Source organism: Pholcus phalangioides, unplaced genomic scaffold, assembly GCF_987345545.1.
Source record: "Pholcus phalangioides strain wild (caught in Gottingen) unplaced genomic scaffold, Ppha-v1.0 ptg000015l_1, whole genome shotgun sequence".
Classification (NCBI taxonomy): domain Eukaryota; kingdom Metazoa; phylum Arthropoda; class Arachnida; order Araneae; family Pholcidae; genus Pholcus; species Pholcus phalangioides.
In genome coordinates, this window is record NW_028301608.1 from 86857501 (window position 1) to 86884230 (window position 26730).

Below are 26730 nucleotides of genomic sequence, written 5' to 3' on the forward strand. Positions count from 1 at the left end.
TGTTTGGCAAATTTGTTCCTGAACAGCCAATATCGGAAAAAGCGAAATTAGATTTCACGAGCTTCGAATCTAAAATTGTATGTGAGACGGAATCATCAGAGTCTGTAGGGGACTTCAGAAAAGATGTGATGCCTTCAAGTCATGATGTTAAATTTTCTGTCCCCACAAAAGAAACAGTTATGGTGACAGAAATACAACCCAGCGAAGTGGAGGATGTTTTAGATGACTTCATCAAACCAGATGCAAAAAGAGGTGAAATTTTATTCTCGCTGATGAGCCCATGTACCATAGAAGAAGTGAATACCAGTGGGAAAGAAGAAATTTTGATTGATAGACCTTCTCCGGATGCCCATACTGCAGAATTCAGTGTAGAATCTCAAATGTTAGCTTCTGTCCTACAGACAAATACCGCTTTGATGGAAGGTTTATTAGCACCCAGGGATGAAGCACCAAAACGAACTGCACAACAATTTTTTCTCAGTGCTCAAGGAATACAAGTAACTGATATCCAAGCAGCAGAGATAGAATCTACTCTGATTGAGAAAGCTGGTCCTCTGTCTCATAATATCCAGCCAATATTGTCTTCAGAGCATGCAATATGTGTACACCAAAGTGAAGCATCTGAATGTTTGCTTCCAGTTGATATCATAAATGTACCACAATCAGTTGCTAATTTTGATTTAGTTCCTAATCACCCAGTTTCTATTTCAGAAACAGCATCTGAGCTACATGAAGAAGTTCTTCAAGAAGCCGAAACTAGAAAGAAAAAGGCCAAAGTTCTAATAAATGAGAAGCAAACTATTCAAGTGGAACATGTTGCTGTTTGTGACACCTCAGGAAACCTAAAACCAGATATTTTACCTGTTTCTCAGACAGCGGGTACTATGTTAGTTCCTCATCATTCAGTAATTGTTGCGGAGACCCAAAGCAGTTTTAAAGAAAATATACTGGAATTGGAAAAACCTCATTTACATGATGCTAGAGCAGGCATAACTCTTACAGAAGCTCTTCAGGTATCAGAAACATCTATTGAAAGCAAAGAACAAGCATTCCTTCCTCAATCATTACCCATTCAGCAAGAAGCAGTAGTTGAATTACCATCAGAAACTGCCATGATTGTGACAGAAACAAAATCAGAGAGTCCATTGAGGAGGTTATCTGTGGAGGAGTTACCTAGGTTAGAATCAGCTATGTTGGCTCTTTCTTTGCATGAGACAGTGCTGGTAGAAGAACAAGAGGAAGCTGAAAAAGAATCGGAATTGAAAGCAGAAAAAATATGTAAGGAAAAGAAAGCCAAACCTATTTTACCGATTGAAAAACATTTAGAAGTAGAGGAAATACATGCAGCATCATCCTATGCTGAACTGAAAGAAGAAGTACCTAGTCAAGTTAAAGCTGGTGTATCATTGTCTCTCCAGCAAAGTCTGGTTGTCTCAGAAACTACGTCTGGTGCAAAGGAAGAATCACTTGCTCATCCCACAAAACCAAAAGAGCATCACATATACCCAGATATACTGGAAATTCAACCTCTTTACATTTGTGTGACTGATGTGGAAACAAAAGAAGATGAAATGAAAACAGAAAAGTTACCTGCAGCGGCTCAAGCTGCAGTTTCTTTTTCTTCTTGTGATAGTGTGGAAATTTCTCATGTTGAAACCAATTTGAAGGAAGGTAATTTTGTTGATGAACTCAAGGCAGCTTCTGTGAAAGCCCCTTTCACCTTACCCACTGAAAAACATTTGGTGGTTTCTGAAGTGCACCCTGCTGCTTATGAAGAAATTTTGGCTCCAGATGAAAAGCCACAAGGCTTAATTGCTGGAGTTTCCTTGCCAGTGGAGTCACATCTCTTAGTATCCCATGTGATGACAGAAACAAACACAGATGATCTTGAGCCAGACAAACAGCCCTTACAAGCTGTTGCTGGATTTGATATATCTATGGAAGAACATGTAACTGTTTGTCAAGTTGAAACACAGGACAAGGAAGGCCTTTGTGATTTGGGAAAAGTCCCCATCCAAGCAAAAGCTGGTATAAGCATACCTTCTGAAGAATATGTTGTTGTTAGTAATATCACTACCGAAATGAAAGAAGGACATTTCATATCCACTAAGCTACCAGATACTACTCAAGCAACATTCACAATACCTACAGAAAGTTATATAAGTATATCAGATGTTATTTCTTCTCAAAAAGAAGGTGTCCTAGAAGAATTGAAAAAGCCTCAACAAATAACAGCACATTTCAGTGTTCCAACTGTTAAACATTTTAATGTCTCAGAAACAGAAGTTTCTTTTAAAGAAGGTGAATTGCTGAAAGAAAAGACACCTGAAGCAGTTACAGCTGTCTTTAGTTTGCCTACTGAGTCACATGTCATAGTAGAAGAGGCCAAGTCAGCAGATATGGAGGAACAGCTTGAATTGACAAAATTACCAAGAACTTTGCAAGCTGATTTCACAGTTCCAAGTGTTGATAGTGTAATTGTTAGTGAAATTAATACAGCTCTGTTTGAAGATGAGTTTTTCAAAGACAAAAAGCCTCTAGAATTCTCAGCTTCAGAAACTCTCACTTTTGGTGAACATATTGTTGTATCTGAAGTAAGTGCAGTCACAAAAGAACAAGATATTGAGGTAATACCAATGCCTAAGGAAGAGAAAGCAGTTTTTGATATAGATTCAGAGCAGCATGTGATAGTATCTGTTATTGAAACTGGGCAGTTGGAAGGGGATTTTGAACACTCTCGTAAACCTGCAGAGTTATCTGCAGATTTCATTGTGCCTAGTTTAGAACACTTTACTGTCTCTGAAGTGACAGTGCAACAAAGTGAAGAACAGTTTGTGGAAGTACCAAAACCTAGTGCAATGATTGCAAAATACAGCATTCCTACTGCAGAGCATTTAAATATGTCAATTGTGGAAACAAGTTTGAAAGAAGAAGAATTTTTCTCTGAAAAACTACCAGCAGCAGTTACTGCAAAATCAACCGTGCCATCTGAACTACCACTGATTGTATCTGCTATTGAAACTGTGCAAAAAGAAGGTGAGTTCACTCCTATCAAAATACCAATAAGTGTAGAAGCTGGAGTTTCTTTGAATACTACTGAACACATCACAGTAGATGAAGTTCATGCCGAAATAAAGGAAATCGATTTGCAAATAGCAAAATTACCGAGTGAAATAACACCAAATTTCACTCTTCCAAGCAAGGAGCATATCATGGTGTCTGAAATTTTATCAAAATATAAAGAGGAAGACATGCCAGAATTCAAAAAACCACATGAGATTACAGCAGCTGTGGATCTTGGAACGGAAAAACACTTGACAGTTTGTGAAGTAGAAGTGCAAACTAGTGAAGGTGATCTTTTACCAAGTAAAATACCACAAGCTACTGAAGCTGATTTTAGTGTTACAACTGCGGAACCTGTTGAGATATTGGAAATGGAAGTATCAATCAAAGAAAGTGAGCTTGCTGCAGATAAATTTCCAGCTGCTGCTGAAGTCAAAGTAACTTTACCAACTCAAGATCATTTGTCCATATCTGATGTTCTCGAATCTATAGAAACTGAAATTTTCACATCAGCTCCTCTTCCCAATCCTGCTGAAGCAAAAGTTGATCTTCCTCTGGAAATACACATGATTGTATCTGAAGCCTTAACTTCTCAAAAAGAAGGAGAAATCCCAATTATGAAGAAACCCCAAGAGATCCATGCAAATTTTTCTGTTCCGACAGAGGAACACATCACAATATCTAAAGTGCAACCACACTCAAAGGAAGAAGAACTTATTCCTATAAAAGCTCCAGCTGAGGTTGTAGCTGGGTTCAGTATTCCTATTGCTGAGCATGTAATTGTTTGTGAAACACATTCTGACGTTAAAGAAACCGAAATGTTAAAATTCAAGAAACCAAAAGAGTCAATTGCTACCTTTTCTGTGCCAACAGAAGAATCTATAGAAATCATGGAAGTAGAAATTGAAGCTAAAGAGAGTGAATTGTTGCTTGAAAAACTACCTGCAAAAATACAGGCAGCTGTTATTCTTTCAATGGATGAGCATATTCTCATCTCAGAGACCCATGCTGATTTTAAAGAAGCAGAAATTGCAGAGTACAAGGAACCTAAGAAAACTAAAGCTGATTTCAGTCTACCATGTGTTGAATCCATTGAAATTTCTCAAGTAGAACTTGGAGCTAAAGAGGGCAATTTTGTTCCTGAAAAATTACCAGGAGAAGTATGCGCTTCATTTACTGTCCCAACGGAAGAGCACATGGTAGTTTCAGCTGTAGAAAGTAACTTGAAAGAATCTGAGGTGGCTGAATTTAAATTACCAAAAGAGTTTATAGCTGAAATATCAATACCTTCTGATGAGTCACTACAAGTTTTTGAAGTGGTTTCTGAAAATAAAGAAGAAGTACTTGCCTCTGATAAACTTCCTGGAAGTGTGCAGCTTGGGTTCACACTTCCCATGCAAAAATATATATTAGTTTCACAGACTCATACTGATGTCAAAGAGTCAGAATTGGAAGATTTCAAAATGCCTAAGGAATTTCTGGCAGACTTCAGCTTTCCTGCTGAAGAATCTATTCAAGTTACAGAAGTACAAACTGTATCTAAAGAAATTGCATTTGTTTCAGAAAAAATGCCTTTTTCAGCTATGGCTTCTGTATCTGTACCCATAGAAGAGCATATAATTGTATCTGAGACTCAAAGTGATATAAAAGAATTGGAACTAGCGGAATTTAAAAAGCCCAAACAATCTAAAGCTGATTTATCTATTAACACAGAGGAATCTTTTGAAACTTCTGAAGTTGAAACTGCCACAAAAGAAAGTATATTAACACCAGACACTATTCCAGGATCTGTTAAAGCTGCTGTATCCATGCCAACAGAAGAACATGTTTTCATTTCTGAGGTACACAGTGGAGTGAAGGAATCACAATTGCCTGATTTTAAGACACCTAAAGAAACTACAGCAGACTTCTCTGTAAAAATAGAAGAATCATTAGAAGTTTCTGAAGTTCAAGTTGGAACTAAAGAAAATTATTTCATACCAGGGAAATTCCCAAGCACTATACAAGCTACATTCACTGTTCCAGTTGAAGAACATGTTGTAATTTCTCAAGCTGAAACTAGCTTGAAAGAATCTGAATTGTTGGCATATAAGTTGCCACAAGAATCTAAAGCAGATGTTAGCATAGGTACTGATGAATCCATCATAGTATCTTCAGTAGAAACTGAAACAAGAGAAAATGTCTTTGTTCCAGAAAAATTACCCCTGGAAGCCAAAGCATCTTTTCTGTTGCCTACTGAAAAACATATCACTGTTTCTGAAGCTCAAAGCAATTTAAAGGAATCTGAGTTATCTCAATTCATTAAACCAAAAGAAAGCAGAGCTGATTTTACGATCCCCACTAAGGAATCCATTCAGATCTCTGAAGTTGAAGCTGAAACTTCAGAGGGAGCTCTTGATCTAAGAAAGTTGCCTCAGATTTCTCAAGCTTCTTTCAGCTTTCCAATTGAAGAGCATGTGGTTGTTCTAGAGACACAGGCTAATATCAAAGAATTTGATCTTTCTGAGTTCAAGATGCCCAAAGAGACAAAAGCTGATTTCACCATTCCATCCATGGAGTCTATTGAAATATCAGAAGCTGATGTAAAAAGTAAAGAAAAGGCTTTATTGCCTGACAAGCTACCAAGTTTGATGCAAGCTTCTTTGACGCTACCAACGGAAGAACATATCTCTGTATCTGTAATTCATAGTGATGTAAAAGAGAGTGAACTAACAGAATACTTTAAGCCTAAGGAATCTAAAGCTGATTTTTCTGTGTCATCTGTGGAATCTATAGAAGTATCTCAAATTGAAATGGGTACTAAAGAAAGTATTTTCACACCACAAAAAATGCCTAGTGCTATAGAAGTAGACTTTACAGTTCCTACAGAAGAACATGTTTTTGTTACAGAGACAACTTCACATCAAAAAGAGACTTCCTTTGAAACTTCTCCACAGTTCTCAGGAACTACTGCTAATTTTAGCATAGCACCAGCTAAGCATGTGGTTATAACAGAAACACAACCGGAATTTAAGGAATCTGAGCTTTCTGAATTCAAAGCACCAAAAGAGACACAAGCTGAATTTTCATTATTATCTGTAGAATCTATTCAGATATCAGAGACAGAAGCTGAGACAAAGGAGAGATCTTTAGTTCCCGAAAAGCTACCAAGCACCATACAAGCATCTTTTTCATTACCAACAGAGGAACATGTTTTGGTATCAGAGATTCATAGTGACATCAAAGAAAGTGAGCTATCAGAGTATCAAAAACCCAAAGAATTGAAAGCAGATTTTTCTGTGTCAACTGTGGAATCTGTAGAAATATCTGAAGTACAAACTGGTGCAAAAGAGAAAGTGTTATTATCAGAGAAGATGCCAAGTACCATTGAGGCTGCATTTACAATTCCTACAGAAGAACATGTTGTTGTGCTAGAAACTACTTCACATCAAAAAGAAACTTTCTTCGAAACTGCACCACAGTTCTCAGAAACTACTGCTGATTTCAGTATAGCAGCAGCTAAGCATGTGGTTGTAACAGAAACACTACCTGAAATAAAAGAATCTGATCTTTCTGAATTCAAGCGACCAAAAGAGACCAAAGCTGAATTCTCATTATCATCTCTAGAATCTGTGGAAGTATCAGAGATAGAAGCTGTGATGAAAGAAAAATTTTTTGCTCCTGAAAAGTTGCCGAGTACTGTACAAGCCCCTTTCACATTGCCTACTGAGGAGCATGTTTTGGTGTCTGAGATTCATAGCGACATCAAAGAAAGTGAGCTATCAGAATATCAAAAACCTAAGGAATTAAAAGCAGATTTTTCTGTATCTACCGTAGAAACTGTAGAAATATCTCAAGTTCAAACTGGCTCAAAAGAAACTCTTTTGGTTTCAGAGCAAATGCCAAATAGCATCGAGCCTGCATTCACAATTCCTACAGAAGAATATGTTGTTGTGCTGGAGACAACTTCACATCAAAAAGAAAAGGTTTTTGAAGGTACTCCTCAGGTATCAGAAACAGTTGCTGATTTCAGCATAGCAGCAGTAAAACATGTAGTTGTAACAGAAACACAACCTGAATTTAAAGAATCTGAGTTGTCTGAATTCAAGAGACCTAAAGAGACTAAAGCTGAATTCTCATTATCATCTGTAGAATCTGTGGAAATTTCAGAGGTAGAAGCTGAAATCAAAGAGAAATCTTTGGCTCCTGAGAAGCTACCAAGTACAATACAAGCCCCTTTCACATTACCTACTGAGGAGCATGTTTTGGTGTCAGAGATTCAGAGTGACATCAAAGAAAGTGAGCTGTCAGAATATCAAAAACCTAAGGAATTAAAAGCAGATTTTTCTGTATCTACTGTAGAAACTGTAGAAATATCTCAAGTTCAAACTGGCTCAAAAGAAACTCTTTTGGTTTCAGAGCAAATGCCAACTAGCATTGAGCCTGCATTCACAATTCCTACAGAAGAATATGTTGTTGTGCTGGAGACAACTTCACATCAGAAAGAAAAAGTTTTTGAAGGTACTCCTCAGGTATTAGAAACAGTTGCTGATTACAGCATAGCAGCAGTAAAACATGTGGTTGTAACAGAAACGCAGCCCGAATTTAAAGAATCTGAGCTTTCTGAATTCAAGAGACCTAAAGAGACTAAAGCTGAATTCTCGTTATCATCTGTAGAATCTGTAGAAATATCAGAGGTAGAAGCTGAAATCAAAGAGAAATCTTTGGCTCCTGAGAAACTACCGAGTACTATACAAGCTCCTTTCACGTTATCTACAGAGGAGCATGTTTTAGTGTCAGAGATTCATAGTGACATCAAAGAAAGTGAGCTATCAGAATATAAAAAACCTAAAGAATCAAAAGCAGATTTTTCTGTATCAACTGTAGAAACTGTAGAAATATCTGAAGTACAAACAGGCTCTAAAGAAAACATTTTAGTGTCAGAAAAATTACCAGGTAGTATTGAGCCTGCATTTACCATTCCTGTGGAAGAACATGTTGTTGTGACGGAAATTATTTCACATCAGAAAGAAAAAAGTTTTGAAACCGCCCCACAAGTATCTGAAACAACTGCTGATTTTACAGTATCAGCAGAAAAACATATAGTCGTTTCAATTACTGAAAGTGAAACAAAGGAAGAATTACTAGTTCAACGAGACCTTCCTAAAGAAGCAAATGCTGAATTTTCAGTTCCTTCTGCTGAACACTTGGTCGTATGTGAAACTCAAACAGAAACCAAAGAGCAAGTACTGTATTTGGATAAACCCCAGGCAATTACAGCAGGGTTTTCTTTGACAGCAATAGAGCCAGTACAAATTTCGGAAGTAGAGTTTTCAACAAAAGAAGAAGTGTTACCTGATCAGTCTATGCCAAAAAAGCATGTTGCTGGAATTTCTGTTCCAGCTGAAGAGCATTTCGAAGTGTCTCAAATAGAAACACAACTAGAGACTCAGGAAATGGTTACCCAAAAAATGCCTAAAGAACAAAAGGCTGAAGTTGCTGTACCTACAGCAGATCACATCATGGTGTCAGAAATTGAAAGCAATTTACATGTAAAAGAATTCAAGACAAAAAAACCGGTATCAGAAACTGCTAAAGAATCCTTTGCTATTGAGGAATCAGATATTCTTGAGAATGTAGAAGCTGATGTTTCAATAGAGGAACAGCTTACAGATGTAACCATCATGAAGATGAAGAAAAAGAAAACTCAGCCAGAGAAGCAGGCATCTATTGATAATGTCCATGTTGATTTTGAAGAAGTTTCAGAATTTTTAGTGGCAGAGCTAAAACCCGAACACTTGGTTGAACAAACAGATGATAATAAACTGAGTCAAGTGAGTGGGGAAGTTCTTGACATTACAGAGATGGATAAACCTGATGAAATACCAGAGAGTTTTGCTCAGTTTACTGTGACTCAACCTGATGAAGAAACATTCACAGAGGAGGCTGAGTCAATTACCAAAAAGCGAACTGTCCAAATCGTTCATAAAAAAATGAAAGATGGACAAATAACAGAAGTGAAAGAGATCAGAGAAACATTTTTCACATCTCCTAAAACGGAACAACCGTTGATAGAAGAAATAGAAGAAACAGACTCATTTGGAGAAATAGAAGAGAAACAACCACTTATTGAGGAATGTGAAGATATGTTTTCTCTTATACCTGAAATAATGGATGTTGTTGATATGCCATCCAGTGCAGTTGAAGATGTTTCTGAAATATCACAGGAAGACGTTGTTGTACAAAAGAAGAAAAAATTAAAGCCCAAACCTGAAGATGAAATAGTTGCCCTTGAGCAAGAGGATCTTAAAGCATCTGTCACTCTGAAAAAGAAAAAGAAACCAAAATTTCTTGAAGCTGTAGGAACCACAGAAGGAGAAAGTCCAGAAGGAGAAAAGGTGGAAGCTGAGCTTACTATAGAAAAGCAAGTAGAGGATGTACAACCGGTGCTTGTTCATAAACCAAAAATTGATACATCAGAAGAGCAACTAGTGGAAATATTAATAGATACTGCTGAGGAAACTCCCAGGTGGAAGGATAAAGCTGATGTTTCAGTTGAAAAACCTGAAGTATTTATCTCTGAGCTTACTGAAACAAAAGTTGAGAAGCATGAAAAACCAATTGGGAAGCCTGATGAAACAGTAGAAGAACTTGAAAAGACACCAGAAATTTCTGGAGAAGAGATGACAATAAAAAGGAAGAAGAAATCAAAACCCAAACTTGAAGAAGAGAGTATAACACCTGAGCAAGAAGACTTCAAGGCATCTGTTATTTTGAAGAAGAGAAAGGAACCAAAACCTCAGTCTAAAGCACCTGAAGTTATTGAGAAAGCTGTATCAGGGCTTACTATGGAAAAGCCAATTCAAGATGAAAACCAACTTGGCTTTGTTCATGAATCTAAAATTTGCACATCAGAAGAATCTGTAGAGGTACTTATAGATACTGCTGAAGAAATGACAAAAGAGAAGGGCAAAGCTGATGTGTCAATGGAAAAACCTGAAGTATTTGTTTCTGAACTTACTGAAACAAAGGTTGAAAAACCTCAGGAAGAAGATGAAAAGCCTAGTCAAACACATTTGAAACTGAAGAAGAAAACTGCTAAACCAATTTCTGAACAAGAAATTGTTCAACCAACAGAAGAAGTTGTTCTCCTTAAAAAATCTATGCCTGAAGATGAAGTCAAAATTACTGTGGGGACTAAAACTGTACCACAACAGGTAGAAGAAACAGACATAAAAATTGAAATGAAAAAAGATGAAGTGAAATTACCAGAAACCAAAATCACATTGAAGAAGAAGAAAACGCAGAAACAATCTCCTGAGAAAGAAAGTTTAGAAATTGTTAGAGGTGAAAAACCAGAAGAAACTGTGGTGATTGTGAAACGGCGACCATCAAAGCCAAAAATAGAGAAAAATGAAGAAGAAATCATACTTGGGGTTCAGGAAAAGGAAAAACCAGAACAGGATGCTATAATGATTGATCGTCAACCATCTGTTGAAAAAACTGAAGGAGAGGAAAAAGATTTTTCTGTGGAAGATGAAAAGGAAGCAGATCTTGGAGTTACTTCCATTAAGCTGAAAAAACGACGTCCGTCAAAATCATCTCCTGAGAAAGAAGAAGCAAAAATGACCATGGAAAAGCCTGATGAAAAAACTGTTATAATGAAACGCAAGCCTTCTAGACCTATGGTAGAGGAAGAAGAAGACATAAAAATTGATATCCAAGTACAAAAGCCTGAAGAAACTGTCTTCAAGCTGAAAAAACGCAGGCCATCCAAACCACAAGAAACAGAAGTTACAGAGGAAGTAAAACTTCCAGTAGATGAGGATAAAGAAAAACAAGCAGAAGAAATTATTTTGAAAAAACCAGACAGACCTAAACAAACTGAAGACATCACCGAAATGTCTCTGATGTCTGACAAAGAAGTTGATGAAGCCCCAGTGAGTGTCGATTTCAAATTGCAGAAAAGTTTCAAACCAAAACAAGATGAAGAGGAGAATGTTGGAGAAGAAATCAGTGTAACAGAACATGTTGCAAATATTGTTCAGCTAAAAACGTCATCTCAAGAAATCATATCAGAAGAAATTATGCCTTCGACAGCAGCCATTGAAGAGATTCCCGCGGAAGAAATCCAAACTGAAAAAAAGACAATAAAACTGAAAAAAAAGAAGCCAGAATTAAAAGAATCTCTGGATACAGCTGTTATAACTCCAATCAAAGAAGACACAGAAATACCAAAGGATACTATTGTTGATGTCGATGTAACCTATAAACCAGAAAAAGTGCTGGACAGGGAAGACTCACCTCAAGAAACTAAGAAAAAAATTGGCTTGAAGAAGAAGGTAAAGAAACCAAAGGAGAAGTTGCCAGATAAATCTGAAATAGCATTGAAAGAAGAAAAACCAAAAGAAAAAGATTCTGCTGTGGATGAAGTTATCTCAACTAAACCTCAAGAAGAAAAACCAGAGAAAGAGGAATTTGAAGTAATTGAGGAAGTGAAGGGGACTTCCTTCACTATGGAAAAGAAAATTCTTGAAATTCATCAGTTCACAGTTTCTTCAGAGGAAGTGGAAACTGCCACCATGGAACCATCAAAACTCAGGGAAATTAAATTTGAAATGCTTGAAAAAATCAATGGGCAATCATTCAAGACAGAAAAGGTTAAAATCAAAGTTTTTCATCATGAGTTTAGGGATATAGGTGCTTATAAATATTGTTTGGTGGAATTGCCAGGAAAACCTGAAGAAGAAAAACCTGGTGATATAACTGAAGATCAGGAAACCACAAAAAAGCTGAAGAAGCCGAGAAAACCTTCAATTCCAGAGGAGACCAAAGTGACAATAGCTGTACCTGTGCCCATAGACGAAACACCAGGTATGTACTCAAACTGTTTTTTTTTTCCATTCTTTGTACGAATTAATGTACAGGAGGTTATCAAAATGATGGAAATGCAAACTGTTTTGTAAATAATTTTGCTTTGTAAACCCTTTCGCTTACAAGCTATTAGCAAGAAATTCGGATTATCTCTATTTGACAAATCAACGATAAATATGGTAACCTTGTCCTAACCTAACCGCACATTATAAAAAGGAAAAGAAGAAGGAAAAAAACAAGTAGAAGATAAGGAAAGGGGAAAAAAAACAAAAAAAGAAGGGGAAAAAACAAATGAAAGGAGAGCAGCATAATAGATAAGCAACTAAGGAAGTAGGTGAGAAGTAGATTTCTCTTTTCATCCTCATTCTACCTGTTCTCTTTCACTCTTATATGTATATAGTAGAAGGATACGTCATATGGGAAAAAAAATCACTAATAAGAGTATAGATATAAACTAGGTTAAATGAACGATATAAAATAGAATGAATAAAATAGGTAATGAACAAATAAAATAGGTAAAACGAATGACTTTGTTTCATAGGTTTACAACAAAGCTTCACAATGATGAGAGAGAACTTGTTTGAATTTATTCCACTTGCATTTGGATGCAATATTACGTCCCTGATCATAAAGTGGTTAAAAGTTAATTTTTGGTTTGCGAAATATAATAAACTCTGTTTTAAAGTGATGCAAGTCCTGACCACAAGATGTTTGAGTTCAGTACTGTTATCCTACAACATTTGTTTTAACCATGCCCATAATCTTGTAGAGAAAAGAATGTTTTTTTTTAAATTTACCAATCATTTTTCTAAAATTTATAATGTTAACTGCATGGATTTTCTTTCTATTTCATTTTCTTATGGCCACAACTAAGGGAGGGCAGGGGGAATCTGATACTTTGAGCACTTGACTAGGAAGGGCGCCAAGTTTACTCTATATTCATTCAAAATTTATGAGGAGAGGGTGCGAAAATAGACAATTTGCCCTAGGCGAGAAAGTCTATTTTAATTTTTAGCTGCAGCCCTGAATCTTCTTGCTCTTCAAATCACATTTTCATATAGCTTGCATGATGAAATATCATATGAAGACATAAGTTAGAAGAAAAAACTTGCTTGTGTCATTATATATGATTATGGCCTACCAGAATGTTTTTGAAGACTTCAAATGCATCATGAAATGCAATGCATACAATCATGATGCTGGAAGATAGTTATGAAGTTTTAGGCATAGGTGGCTAGAGCTTATCTGCCGCTCAGGTGCAAATCCTCATGTGCCACCCCTAAAGGCAACCGTGGCAGGAGGCTGACAGGACTATAGCCTAGGGCAGTGTTTCACAACCACTGAGACTTAACATCAGTTAAGCCGTTAGTAGTTTTTACAGTTTCATTTTTACCCATTTGTTGTGTGTATGACTGGGCCTTCCACTCGCAAAAAAAAAGAAATCAATCTCGCCATGGACTTCCAAAGGTTGAGAACCACTGGCTTAGGGAACCTTGGGATAAACCTATTTTGTTTTTAGAAGAAAGCTGCACAAAATTTTTTAGCGGGAAATTTAGCATGGCTATTCATCCTGCTTTTAAAGAAAATGTTTCATTTTCAAAACAAAGTTGTCTAACTTTTTTTTTCTTCATCCAAAATTATTTTCCCATTATGTCACAAAATACCATTTATTGATGAGCCATTACTTACACTTATCCTATAAAAATTATGTATAATGAGATTTTTATTGAGAAATTTATTCAAAAATGTTTCTGGTGCTTCAGGGAGCAAGCAAGTTAGAAGCTGAATTATTTCCTTTGCGTTTGTTTGACTGTTCTGGAAAAAATGTCTGTTTTTGAGCACTCAAATGCACACTTGCCCCTTATGATAGAGCGCATTCTTGCTTCTGGAATTATGGTCCGAGGGCCTGTCTTTTTGCCATATGAATATTTATTGTTGGAAATGTTTTAAAAAATTTGTGCACAATGAAAGCCTAAGCTGCCGCCCCTTACAACCTGCCACCTGGGTGCACTACACCCCTTGCACCCTCGCTTAAGCCACCTCTGATTTTAGGGAATAATAAGATAATTCACCACAGAGCGTTATTCGTATTGTTAGGATGACAGAAAGCATTGAGCTGACAGAATGGAATGTCTTAGGTCCAGCTAAAGACAACAACAATTATTAGGCTTGATCAATCAACCATATGACACACTTCCTTTCATTTAAACTCAAGTTTTTATGTTCATATAATGGCATTCTAGCACATTTTCTCAGGAAATAAAAGAATCAGTGAGCACTTGATGTTGTGTGGCACCACTGTAAATATTATTTAGTGCAGCTATTGTTCTAGTGATACTTAAAAAAATTATCATTGCAACTTTCATTTGTCCTTTGCTGTTAATAATTGTACTGTTAACTATATTTAAAAGCATCAGGTTTGCGAACCATTAGAATGTACATGAATTTTCAAGACATTTCCATTATTTAGATAATAATATGTAAATTTTGACTTCAAGTTTATAGATTCTATACATATTAGACTGCAGTTTTTCCATATATAAAACATATATATATATATATATATATATATATATATATATATATATTGGGGTCAGTCAATAGATATTAAAAAGAGTGTGATAATCAATTTTTTAAATTAAATATTTAAGTATTAAAAAAAAAGGTTTCTGCATCATAATAATTTTTTAGTTTTTTTAAAAATTAAAAAGAGAAATATTTATACTAAACCAATACAGACATTTAAAAAATTTATTAAAAAAGTGGAACAAAAAGATATATAACAAGGGTAAAATTTATTGACAGCATATTTTTGAGTTGAAATTTCGTTTTTCTCTAAAATTGATGTTCAAATTATTCTTTGTTTATGTTCATCTGAAAATTTCAACTTTCACTGATGAATAACATTTTAATAAAACTAACAATGTCTTTCCTTTTTACAGACATAAGATGCCTTGTGGAAAACAACGTGGGGATGTTGTTGGTGCTTTTAACATAATGCTTTGGAAACAAATACAATATACTATTGCTTTTAACAGTCTGTGCAATATTCGGTCAAATAATGCAATAATAAGATAATAAGCATTACTTCAACCTAAATTTTTAATGACAGTTAATATTTTTTTAAATCTGAAACATTCACACAGCTCACATAACAAATATTTAGTAATATATAATCATAATTATATTCACTATTAAAAATTAACATTTGTAGATATGTGTGTTACACAGGTAAGAGTCAATCAAAATACACAGCATGATTCAACTCTATTTAAATGAGGTACTTATATATTTGTGTGCAGTGTGGTCTTGTTTTTCAATCTAATCCTGAATGTCACATGAGCATGTCAGTATAGATTACATTCACTTTTTTATTAACCTGAATTGTTTTATTGTTTGTACCTCTGCTTTTTTGTACATCATTTGAAATTTCAGTTTTGAATATTTTCACAAATTTTAATAAGGCCAGGAATACACTATAAAAGTTACATAAAAATCTTTTACAAATCTTGAAAAATGCAACCAATAAGTGCATTAGTTACATTCAAGCAAATGTGACCAATATGCTTATTGCTTGTTTTCTTCAAGTTTTTTGAAATATCTCTTATCTCTTATAGTGTAATCCCAATCTAACAAAAATAGACCTTATTTCTTTTAACCTCATCAATAAAAATAAAGATAATAAATATGAAAAATAAATTAATAGAATGTTAATTGTTCTTAAAAATATTTTTATGCACATGTATAAATAAGTTAAAATGCAAATGCCAATTGTGGATTAAAGTATTGTAGAAATTAATGCTATTTCGGGTAGCCTCTGGGTAATTTATATGATATTTAGAAAACCAAACAATTAGAGCAATAGCAGAATGTAATATTTGAAAGAATTTGCATTTTCAAAGCTTAAATTCCTGAAAAATCAAATGCTATGCAAATTTTAATTTTGCTTGAAAAATTATTTCATGTCATCTATATAGATAGTCATAGATCTGAATCCTAACTATGGTAATCAATCACAGAGACAAATAAATAATGAGTCTGAAGAATCCTTCTCTATTGTCTTAATTTCCAAGTAAAAGCTCCTTCAGTAAAATTTGTTCAAATTGAAAACTTTATTCAGTTATACAAAAAAAAAAAGGGATTGAAATCCTCATGAGTCAAGCGTTGAGATTTGGTGTAGCAAATATAAATAATGACTGCCTAACTTACTTATTTTTTATCTTGTTATAGAGGCCCCAATACCACAAGAAGAACAAGATTTAGATATCACTGTCAAAAGAGAAGAGAAACCAAGTGAAGTGACTGAAAATATCACATTGAAAGCTGAAAAAGAGTTTCCAGAGGAACAAGATGTGAAGTTAACCGTCAAGAAGCCAAAGAAAAAAGTTGTAATTAAAGAGGAAGAAGGGGTTGTTGCAGAAATTAAGATACCTAAAGAAGTTGAAGAAAAGGTTCCTGAAGTTTCTGAAGAAGTAGAAGTTTTGTTGAAACAAAAAGAAAAAGTTGAAGAAACTGAAGAAGTTACTGTGAGGCCAGAGACAGCAGAAAAACCTGAAATTGTTGAAGAGGTGCTCAAAGTAAAAATCCCTAAAAAATTGAAGCCCAAAGTTAAAGACGAAATGCCAGAAGAAACATTAAAAATTACACTCCCTGAAAAGGAGGAAGAGGAAACAGTGTTAGAAGAAACTGTTGTGACATTAAAGCCTGAAGAAACCTGTAGAAAACCGGAGGAGCAGGAAGAAAGCTTTGCTATTACTCTCCCACAGAAACCTGAAGAACAACAGACAAAAATTGAAGAAGCAGAAGCAGTTCTTCTTTTAAAGGAGGAACAAGAAAAAACTGTCTCTGAGGAAGCTGTAAAATTGACAATAAAAAAAGAAATTGTTGAAGAAAAAGTTCCTGAAGAAGTTGAGGAGGGTCCTGCTGAAAAGACTCTGAAACTGAAGAAAAAACCCAAACTTAAAAAGCATGAAGAAGTTGAAGTCCCAGAAAAGCCAGTAGAGGAAACATTCGCTATTGAACTGCCAAAAAAGGATCTGAAGCCCATGGAAGTAGAGGAAGAAGTAACCGTAGAGCTTAAGATGGAAGAAAAGAAAATTAGTGAGACTGAAGAAACAGCTGAACTCACTGTTAAGAAAATAGCAGTACCAGAAGAAATTGAAATTATAGAAAAAAAACCCAAAGAAGAAAAGGTGATTATGAAGCTCAAGCCAAAGAAACCAAAGGAAGAAATTACAGAAATTATCGAGTTACCTGGAGAGAAAAAACCACAAGAAGAAGAGGATGTAAAAGAGTCTTTCCATATTAAAATATCTCCAAAAGAAGAAGAAATCCCAGAAGCAGTGGAAGAGACAGCTACTGTTGTCATCCTAGAAACAGTAAAACCGAAGGAATATGTTGTGTCTGAAGAAGCAGCTGAAGTAACTGTGAAAAAGGCAGTTGTGCTTGAAGAGGAAACATCTGTTATTAAAATGAAGAAACCAAAGAAAAAGGATGAACTTCCAGTTGAAGTAAAGTTGCCTGATAAAAAGCCTGAAGAAGGAAAACCAGAAAGTGTTCAAGAGGTGATAGACGTGAAATTACCGAAGAAAGATGAACCAGTTGTTACAGAAGAGGTCGTAGATGAAATTGTATCATTGAAGCCCAGTGAAGAAAAGAAGGAATTTGTTGTGGTTGAAGAGAAAGCTGAAATAACTGTTGAGAAGAAGATTTTTGAAGGTGAAAAAATCGAAGACAAGGTTTCAATCAAAAAACCTCTCAAGAAAAAGCCTAAAGTGGAAGAAGAGGTTGTTCAGATTAAATTGGATCAAAAACCAGTGACAGATGAAGAAACTGTGGAAGAATTTGCTGTGAAACTTCCAACAAAGGAAGAAAAGCCATCTGAGAATGTTGAAACTGTTGAAGATGTAATCATAGTTAAAGAAAAACCTGAAGAAAAGCCATATGTTGTTTCTGAGGAAGCTGCTGAAGTAACTGTTAAAAAAGAAGTACCTGTTGAAGACCTGTCAGGAACTGCAGTCATAAAAAAGAAAAAGAAGAAAGTTCCTAAAGCGGAAGAAGAAAAAGAAGAGGTAACTGTAAAACTAAAACCAGAACAAACCATAAAAGAAGAAATAGAATTTCCTGAAATTCCAGAAGATACATCTGTTGAAGAAGTCTTCAAAGTAGATATGCCAAAGAAACCCGAGGTAAAAGAAGTTGTTGAGGAATCTTTGGAATTGAAAGTGAAGGAAATAGAGAAAAAAGAATACAAAGTTGAAGAGGTTTCAGCTGAAGTTACAGTGAAGAAGAAAGTGGAAGTGGCAGAAGAGATTGTGACCAAGAAACTCAAGTTGAAAAAGAAGCCTGAAGAAAAGAAACCAGATGAACCAGTTCAGGAAACGTTTGACATACCATTGAAGAAAGAAGAGCCTTTGGAAACAGATAAAGAAGTTGAAGAAGAGTTTACAATACCATTAAAATTGGAAAAAGTTGTAAAACCTGTGGAAGAAGCAGAAGAAACCCTTGAGATAGTTGTGAAAGAAGATGAACAGAAGGAATACAAAATAGAAGAAGTGGCAGCTGAAACAACTGTGAAGAAAGAGGTTATTGTGGAAGAAATCAAAGATGTAAAAGAAGATACTGTTGTAACTAAAAAGCTCAAATTGAAGAAGAAACCAGAAGAGAAAAAAAGTGAGGAGACACCACATGAAGTTTTCCAAGTTTCCCTTAAAGAAGAAGAAAAGAAAGAAGAACCAGTGGAAGAAGCATTCACAGTTGAGATGCCAAAGAAAAGCCCAAAACCAGTTGAAGAAATGGAAGAAGAATTGAAATTGGTGATACCCGAGAAAAAGAAAGAAGAATACCAAGTAACAGAAGAAGCTGCTGAGGTGACTGTAAAGAAAGTAGTGGAAGAGGAAGAGAAAAAAGTTGTCATCAAAAAGAAAAAAGATGTTAAGAAAAAGGAAGGACCTGTATCAGAAGAATTTAAAATTCCTAAACCTGATGAAACTGAGGTACCTAAAGATGAAGGTTTTCCTGAAGAAGCCTTCACTGTAGAGATACCAAAAAAAGGTGCAAAGCCTGTAGAGGAAGCAGAAGAGCTTAAAGTAGTCATACCTAAAAAAGAGGAAGAAAAGAAAGAATACAAAATCACAGAAGAGGCTGCCGAAGTCACGGTAAAAAAAGTTGTTGAAGAAGAAGAAAACCGTGTAGTTCTGAAGAAGAAAAAAGATGTTAAGAAAAAGGAAGAACCAGTGGCTGAAGAATTCAAAATTCCAAAACCAATGCAAGAAGAGGAGGCCACTGTCGAAGAAAAGTTCAGTATTGAATTTCCAAAAAAGAAGAAAAAACCAGTTGAGGAAGCAGAGGAAGAACTTAAAGTAGTCATACCCAAAAAAGAGGAAGAAAAGAAAGAATACAAAATCACAGAAGAGACTGCTGAAGTTACTGTTAAAAAAATTGTGGAAGAAGAAGAAAAGCATGTTGTCCTCAAGAAGAAAAAAGAAGAGAAGCCAGTGGCTGAAGAATTCAAAATCCCAAAACCAGAAGAGAAAGCTCCAGTTGGAGAAGAATTCACTGTTGAATTTCCAAAAAAGAAGAAAAAGCAAGTTCAGGAAAATGAAGAAGCAAAAATTATCGTGCCAAAGAAGGAAGAGGAAACAGAATACAAAGTAACTGAAGAAAAGGCAGAAATAACTGTGAAAAAAGTAGTTGAAGAAGATAAGGTGATTATTAAAAAGAAGAAAGATGACAAAAAGAAGGAAGTTGTATCAGAAGAGTTTAAAATACCAAAACGCAAGAAATCAGAGTCACCAGAGGAAGATTCTGTAGTTGATGAAGCATTTACTATTGATATTTCAAAGCCTAAGAAACCAGCTGAAGAAATGGAAGAAGCAAAGGTGGTAGTGAAGAAAGAACAAGAAAAAGTTGAATATAAAGTTACAGAAGAAACAGCTGAAATAACTGTTAAAAAAGTTGTTGAGAAAGATGAAGAGAAACAAGACGTTGTTACTTTAAAGAAACGAAAAGATGTCAAGAAAAAAGAAGATACTGTGAGAGAAGAATTCAAGATTGCTAAGCCTGGTAAACCGCAAGCTCCAGAAGAGGAAGAGACTGCATTCAAAGTCGATCTTGCAAAACCAGAAAAGAAGCCTATTATAGAAGAAGAATCATCTCTCCAACTCGCTATTCCAGTTGAAGAAAAGAAACCTGAAGTTACAGAAGAAAGTGCAGAAATCACTGTGGTAAAAAAAATTGAAGTGGAAGATGAAAAGCAGTTGGAGGTGCTGAGGATGAAAAAGAAGAAAGTTGAAGAATTAGAGGAGACAAAGATTGCAATTAAAAAACCAAAAAAGAAAACTGAAAAAGAAGCTGAAAAGCCAGTTGAAGAGACTTTTACCATCGGCCAGAAACAACCCATTAAACCTGATGAAAAGCCAGAAGATGTAGAAGAGTCTTTTGAAGTGACTGCTCCTAAGAAAAAGAAACCTCAAGTTTCAGTATCGGAAGACACTGAGGAATCCATTAGCATCACAGTGCCTGCAGAAAAACCAGAATACAAAGTAGAAGAAGTTTCAGGTATGTTGAATTTATTTATTGAACAAAAGGATATTACTTACGATTAAAGTAATTGCATAAATTGATTTTTATGCAATTGTTCAATTTAGATGTAAAATATCTTTTACATTGATTTTCAAAGATTGATTTTTTTCCATTCATTGTGATTCTTACTTCTTACAATTCTCTTGTGAAACAAGCCCCACCCAACCCACTTAAGATACATTTTTTTAATTCCCTTCCTAAATCTCATTAGCTTAATCATACTTACAAACCAGCTATACCAAAATTAGGCTTTTTGTTGAGGAAAAAAGAATTAGCTAAAGGCAATATTAAGTAAAAATAATGGAAAATGTTGCTTATGTTACTAAGAATTGAAAAAAACACTACCTATGGATCATTAATCATTGAATCACCATGAACATTGCCATGTTCAAGTAGTCATATTTGATCAATCCTCAGAATTAAGGCCTTAATAACTCTTTCAGAATCAATGGTAACCTGACTTTAATTTTTTTTTCTGTTTCTGTACATGAATTGATGTGGCATCAGATGGTGAATCTATAAAGTTATTCTTGCTATAATTTTTCTAATGATTGTGGGGAACTAGAACTATCATTAAAGTTGTGATTTTGAATTAGTATATTGTCACCCATGCAACCAAATAAATACTTGAGGCAATTCGTATTATTCACTTTGAAAAAGAAAATATGAAATTTAACTTTCCAGTTGATGTCCGATATGAAATGGATGGTATGATTGTGAATGTTTTTTTTTTTGTTTTTTTTTAATTTGGATCATGTATTGCAAATACAGTGGCATAAGTGTGTGAAACAGTTTTCACCTCAATAAGAATGTTCTCAAGAACAAGCCAATGCCTACAAGTGCTAATGATTCAATCAACAGCAATGCTACTCAGGAAAATCCCCAACAAAACAGGCAAATACAAGGAAAAAATCGAAACTCTTTATGCATTTTGACACACTATAGGTGTCATTTTCAGAGAATACAAAATATCATGCTGACCAAGGATCCCGCTTGGATTTATCACAGAATCTTAACTCTCGATTGCTCAGTGGAAAGAAAAATATATGTCTGTCTAAGTCAAATGCCGTAACCAGTATGAAGCTGAGCACCTGCCTGTAAGTCTTCTATAACATCCTGATTGGATGCTTGTGAAATGAAACTATCTGATTGATCTATTTGAATTTCCTAACAATTTCTGCTCGTAATGTACTTAAGCCATGGCGCTGCGATCGGCTGTGTTGATGTAGTATTGTCGTTTACTAATTTATTTTTGAAGGCCTGAATATATGTGCCTTTGTAGAAGTCTAAATCAGCTGTGGACTTTACTTTGTGGAAGACTTCCACTTCCTAAAATTTGAATCTATGGCCCGCTTGCTAGCAGTGAGTGGCAAAGGCACATATATTCGGACCTTCGCATAAATTAGTAAACGACAATAAATCAATACCATCAATCACATCGCCGTGGCTTATGTTCATTATGAGCAAGAATTATAAGAAAATTCAAATAGACCAATCAGATAGCTGCATTTTGTAAGCAGCCAATCAGGACGTTATAGAAGACTTACAAGCAGGTGCTGAACTTCATTCTGGTTACGACATTTGACTTGGGCAGACATATATTTTTTCTTTCCATTGAGCAACAGAGAGTTAAGATTTGGTAATAAATCCAAGTGGGATCCATGGTCAGCATGATATTTTGTATTCTCTGAAAATGACACCCATAGTGTGTCACAACCCATAAGGAGTTTTGATTTTTTCTCGTATTTGCCTTTTTCTTTGGTGATGTTTTTGAGTATTGTTAGTCAAAATTTACCTTCTCTTCCATATACAGTAGAGTATCAGTTATCCGAAACAGTTGGGGACTGGGGTGTTCAGATGACTGTTTTTTCGGATAACCGATCATTTTCGGGAAAAAAATTGTACAGAGTGTCAGAGAAGCAATATGAAACAAAGAAACAGTGATATTAATTGTATACACAAAACAAATTGTATATATTTTGTGTCACACACCTTACAAACAACAACAAGAACTGATTAGGCTAGTTTGACAAGTTCGAAATGGCTATTAAAGTAGGCCTACAGTTTGGGAAAAGAAGTCTAAAATTTTCATTTGCTTCAGAGCTTAAACTCGTTTTTTTTTGTCATTAAATATTTGAAACGTTTTAAAGACAGCAATTGGACAGCATCACATTCTTCTTGTTGTTCTAACCACTTCATAGCCTTGTCAAGGCAGTAAATTTGCCGACTAAAACATTTTCGGTTATCAGATGTTTCGGTTCATCTGTATTCAGATAATCGATGCTCTACTGTAGTAATACTGGTTTGAATGTATAGGCAGAGATGGATTTAATTAGATGATGATGAAGGCATTAGCAAGAAATAGCAGAGCCAGATGATCAAAAATCTTTAAAAGGTTTTTATTGAATTTAAAATACCAAAAAAAAAAAAAAGCATTGATATGCTATCTTAATTAATTTCTGTTAATTTAAAAAAAAAAGTTCAAAGTTAGAAATTACTGAAAATTTCCCTAGAAGATATTTCCTGTGAACTCTCACCTACAAACTTGATGTGCCCCTTCCAGAGGTCGATCTTGTGTATGCCCCTGGTTCATTGGACATGGGCAAAAAGAAAAAAATTGCACTTCAAAGTTTTTTTAAATTGAACAAATTTTTTTTTTGATGAAATAGATTATGTATTTCTTGGAGAATCATATATATGAATCCATGTATCCATGATTCATGTATCCTGATCCATGTATTGTATCTTTTTTCACCTTAAGGGGAACTTTTCTTCCCTATATAATATGTGTGTAGTTGCGTCCTTTCATCATCCCATTGAGATTAATATGAAAAAACTTAATCTGAGTAGAACAGATTGTTTAAAATAATATGATTGGCCATGGAATCTAATATTGGGTGACAATTGGTGTTGTTTCCTAATACACCCAATAGGGGTTTCACAACCTGGATTTTGTTGGAATGAAATCATGTAAATTTCAACTTACAAAATACTTTTTTAAAATATTAATAATGGCATGCCTCACTATTGATTATTTCCAGGTACCCCCCCCCCCTCCCCCAAAGCAGAATATGCTGAAAATTGTGATGTACGTCGCAGAACAATTTCAGGAAGAATTTCAAGAAAAGTATAGAAAACACTATTATGTGAATGAAAGTTTACCACAAAACATTTCCAGGCTTCGGAGGGCTCTTTGCAGAACAATGCAAAACATTGTGCTTTGGGACCAGATACTTTGGATTACTCTGGGACTAATCAGTAGTGGTTTTACTCTAGTCTACCTTAACACAATATCTATTAATTTTTTTCCCATAATGGAGTCTTGTACCAAAATACTGTACCTACAGTTTTCTTTTCAGTTTTCTGAAGTTTTTTTATTTCTTTATTGCAGAAGAATTGAAAATCAAGAAAGTAGAAGAGATTGAGGTAAATTCATTCATTTGATTGCTTTTAATTGATTTTAATATAAATTAGATTCTGGCAAGAATAATAATCTCTTTCAGATGCTTTCTCTGAGAATTATTATTATTATCGTTTTGGTTCAATTGCAATCGTAATGGGGGCCTCTAATTTTTAGACTGGTATTTCTAAAGAAGTAAATAAGCTTTCTATTTTGGAGCTTGTGTGAGTTTATGTCATACATCTAACAACAGTTATTATACTGATGAGAAAGGCAACTTGCCAAAACATATATTGAATCTATAAAAAGCAAAAAGTCATTACTACTTTATTACTTCTCAACTATATAATTGTCTGATGTAAATAAATATTTATTTACTAATTTTTCTATATATTTCAAAGTCTACCAAAATTTCAAGTCAACAGAAATAGCTTATGTTAATCTTTGAAATGTAAAGACTACAGGTATAAAAATTATATAAGTTTTGAAACTGTGTATCACACCGAAATTATGAATTATTAAAAAGTGACAGGAGTAAGAATTAGTTTGCTATATGATAAATTCATTACAGTTAGTCTAATATATTGAAAATTCATTATCTGGAATTCCATTTTCATATTGTATTGAACTTGACTGCAAGTGATGTTATGATGAAAAATGTTTTGCTGTTTTCAAATTTATGTAGTTTTCACATTCTTTGTAAAAGCAGTACATACCACTTACTCATTTCAGTATATTTTGAATTGGTTGATAAAACATGTGCAAAACACATAATTTTTTGTTTTATTTCTATTTTCTCAGCAACCGGTTGAACTGGTGGTGGTATCTAAATTTGTCTCCCAAAAGACAGAACAACTGTCTGTCATAGAGGGAGAGCATGTGTACCTCATAGAAAAGACAAGCAGTGAATGGTGGTTTGTTAAAAAAGTGGTCACCAATGAGACAGGCTATGTCCCTCCAGATATTCTTCAAGACATTGATTCATACACCCATTATATGAAGGAGACATTGGACAAAAAAATACAGAAATTACCTGTATTGAGAAGTGAGTAAAGTGAATTGATCCATAAATTGATTATTAAATTGTAATGATAATAATTCTTAAATTTTAAATTTATCCACACATTAGATAGGTAACTCTAATATGTTCCATGTTCTCTAATAGTCCATGAAAAGTATTTCAAAAACATGTTTGAAAATTAGTTTTTATGTTTGCAGAAACGGCTGAAACTCTTCATAATGTAGTAATTTGAGTTACCCTTTTTAAAAAAATTATCTTTGATCATCATTTTTTTTTCATTATGAGTCAAAATGTATTACTAAACTAGTAGAAATGCCCACCGGTGCAGAAACTTTTCTCTGTTCTCGGAGCATTAAAGAAGGGATGAACCATTAATGAGATAAACATGTTCAAAAAACAGTGTTTGTGAACCATAGCAATCAAAATAAACATGCCAAAAGTCATTGTAGAGTTTAAGGAACTGTTGTTGCTGGATAATTTTATGACTATTGCACACATTTATCTAACCGTGATAAATTTTTAAAGTACCTTGTCATTGATATTCGGTCCTGTTTGGTATATTGTTGGAGATCAGTTCAAAATAATATTGAGAGTATAATATATAAGTACACACACAAATCATTTTAATTTCTGTAGATTTCACTAAAAAAACAAAAACAAATACAGTTGAACCCTGTTATAATGAACTCTAACAGACTGGAGAAATCACTTTGTAGTAATGAAATTTTGTTATAAAGGACTTCCAGATTTTCACATTGTTCCTATGTAAACTTATCTGGGGGAATTAGAAAAATTTTTGTTAAAAAACGAGATTTTCACTATAACAGTATTCGTTAAAATGGGAATCGGCTGTATTTACACTGGCTGTTGTTGTATTTGGAATGTTGTGAAAATATGATAATTGCTTGGATACTGTTAAAAAAAAGGGGGGCATTGCTCATTTGACTGAAAATAATCTGATGCATATTTTTAGAGCCAAAACCTGGAGAAAAAATGGCCGGACCGAAATTTGTGAAGAAACTTACAAGTGTTCATGTTTTGGATGGACAGACAGCAGAATTAACTTGTCAAGTGTCTGGCAATCCAAGACCTACTATAACATGGTTCAAACAAACTCAGATTATAAAGCCATCTTCTGAATTCCAGGTGAGAATAAATGCATGTTTTTTAGTTGCCTTTACGTCATATTTCATCTATTCTTTGAGTAAGAATTTGTAATGATAATCTTTGTCGTTTTGACTTCAAACGTTGGAAAAATAATTTTATAATCAGTTTAGAATTACATTGGATTATGGCTCTTAATACCATATATAGAGACCATAATATTTTGCAGATTTTCTATGATGATAACAATGTTACCACCTTGGTGATACAAGAGGTCTTCCCGGAGGATGCTGGAACATACACTGTTGTAACTAAGAATGCTGCTGGCTTTGCTTCATGTTCTGCTGAATTGCTTGTGGAGGGTATGCATAGTTGATATTTTATGGAGTACTCTATTAAATTATCTGTAACAAATAAATCTGTAAATTCATTGAAATGTCCAGTACAGTTTTAAAGTATCTCGTGCTACTATTAAAGTATCTCGTGCTACTATTAAAGTATCTTCAAAACACTTTAAAACTGGGCTTGACAAACCCCATTCTCCAAGTTGCTGTGAAAAATTTCTGAATTATGAATACCTATCAACATTGAAAGGGGTTATCACGTCCTAGAAAAGTTGGAGCAAAAACATTTTGGTCCATTTTTCTAAAAAAGATACATTTGGCACCTATAGGAAATTTGGCTGGTAACTCAATTTTTTTCAAAG

At 34.6% G+C, this 26730-nt stretch overlaps 1 protein-coding gene across 8 annotated transcripts in view; it reads left to right on the forward strand.

Moving 5' to 3' along the window:
* LOC149076942 (uncharacterized) overlaps positions 1–26730 on the forward strand; it is a 341983-nt gene that overhangs the window by 285983 nt on the left and 29270 nt on the right. For 7 of the 8 annotated variants that reach the window (XM_089244666.1, XM_089244668.1, XM_089244665.1 and 4 more), the window contains 6 exons: positions 712–11916; positions 16147–20475; positions 23891–23925; positions 24701–24944; positions 25894–26066; positions 26254–26386. In XM_089244666.1, the coding sequence (XP_089100792.1) occupies positions 712–11916; positions 16147–20475; positions 23891–23925; positions 24701–24944; positions 25894–26066; positions 26254–26386 (16119 nt within the window). The remainder of the gene's footprint in view (positions 1–711; positions 11917–16146; positions 20476–23890; positions 23926–24700; positions 24945–25893; positions 26067–26253; positions 26387–26730) is intronic. The other variant, XM_089244671.1, reaches the window with a different exon arrangement.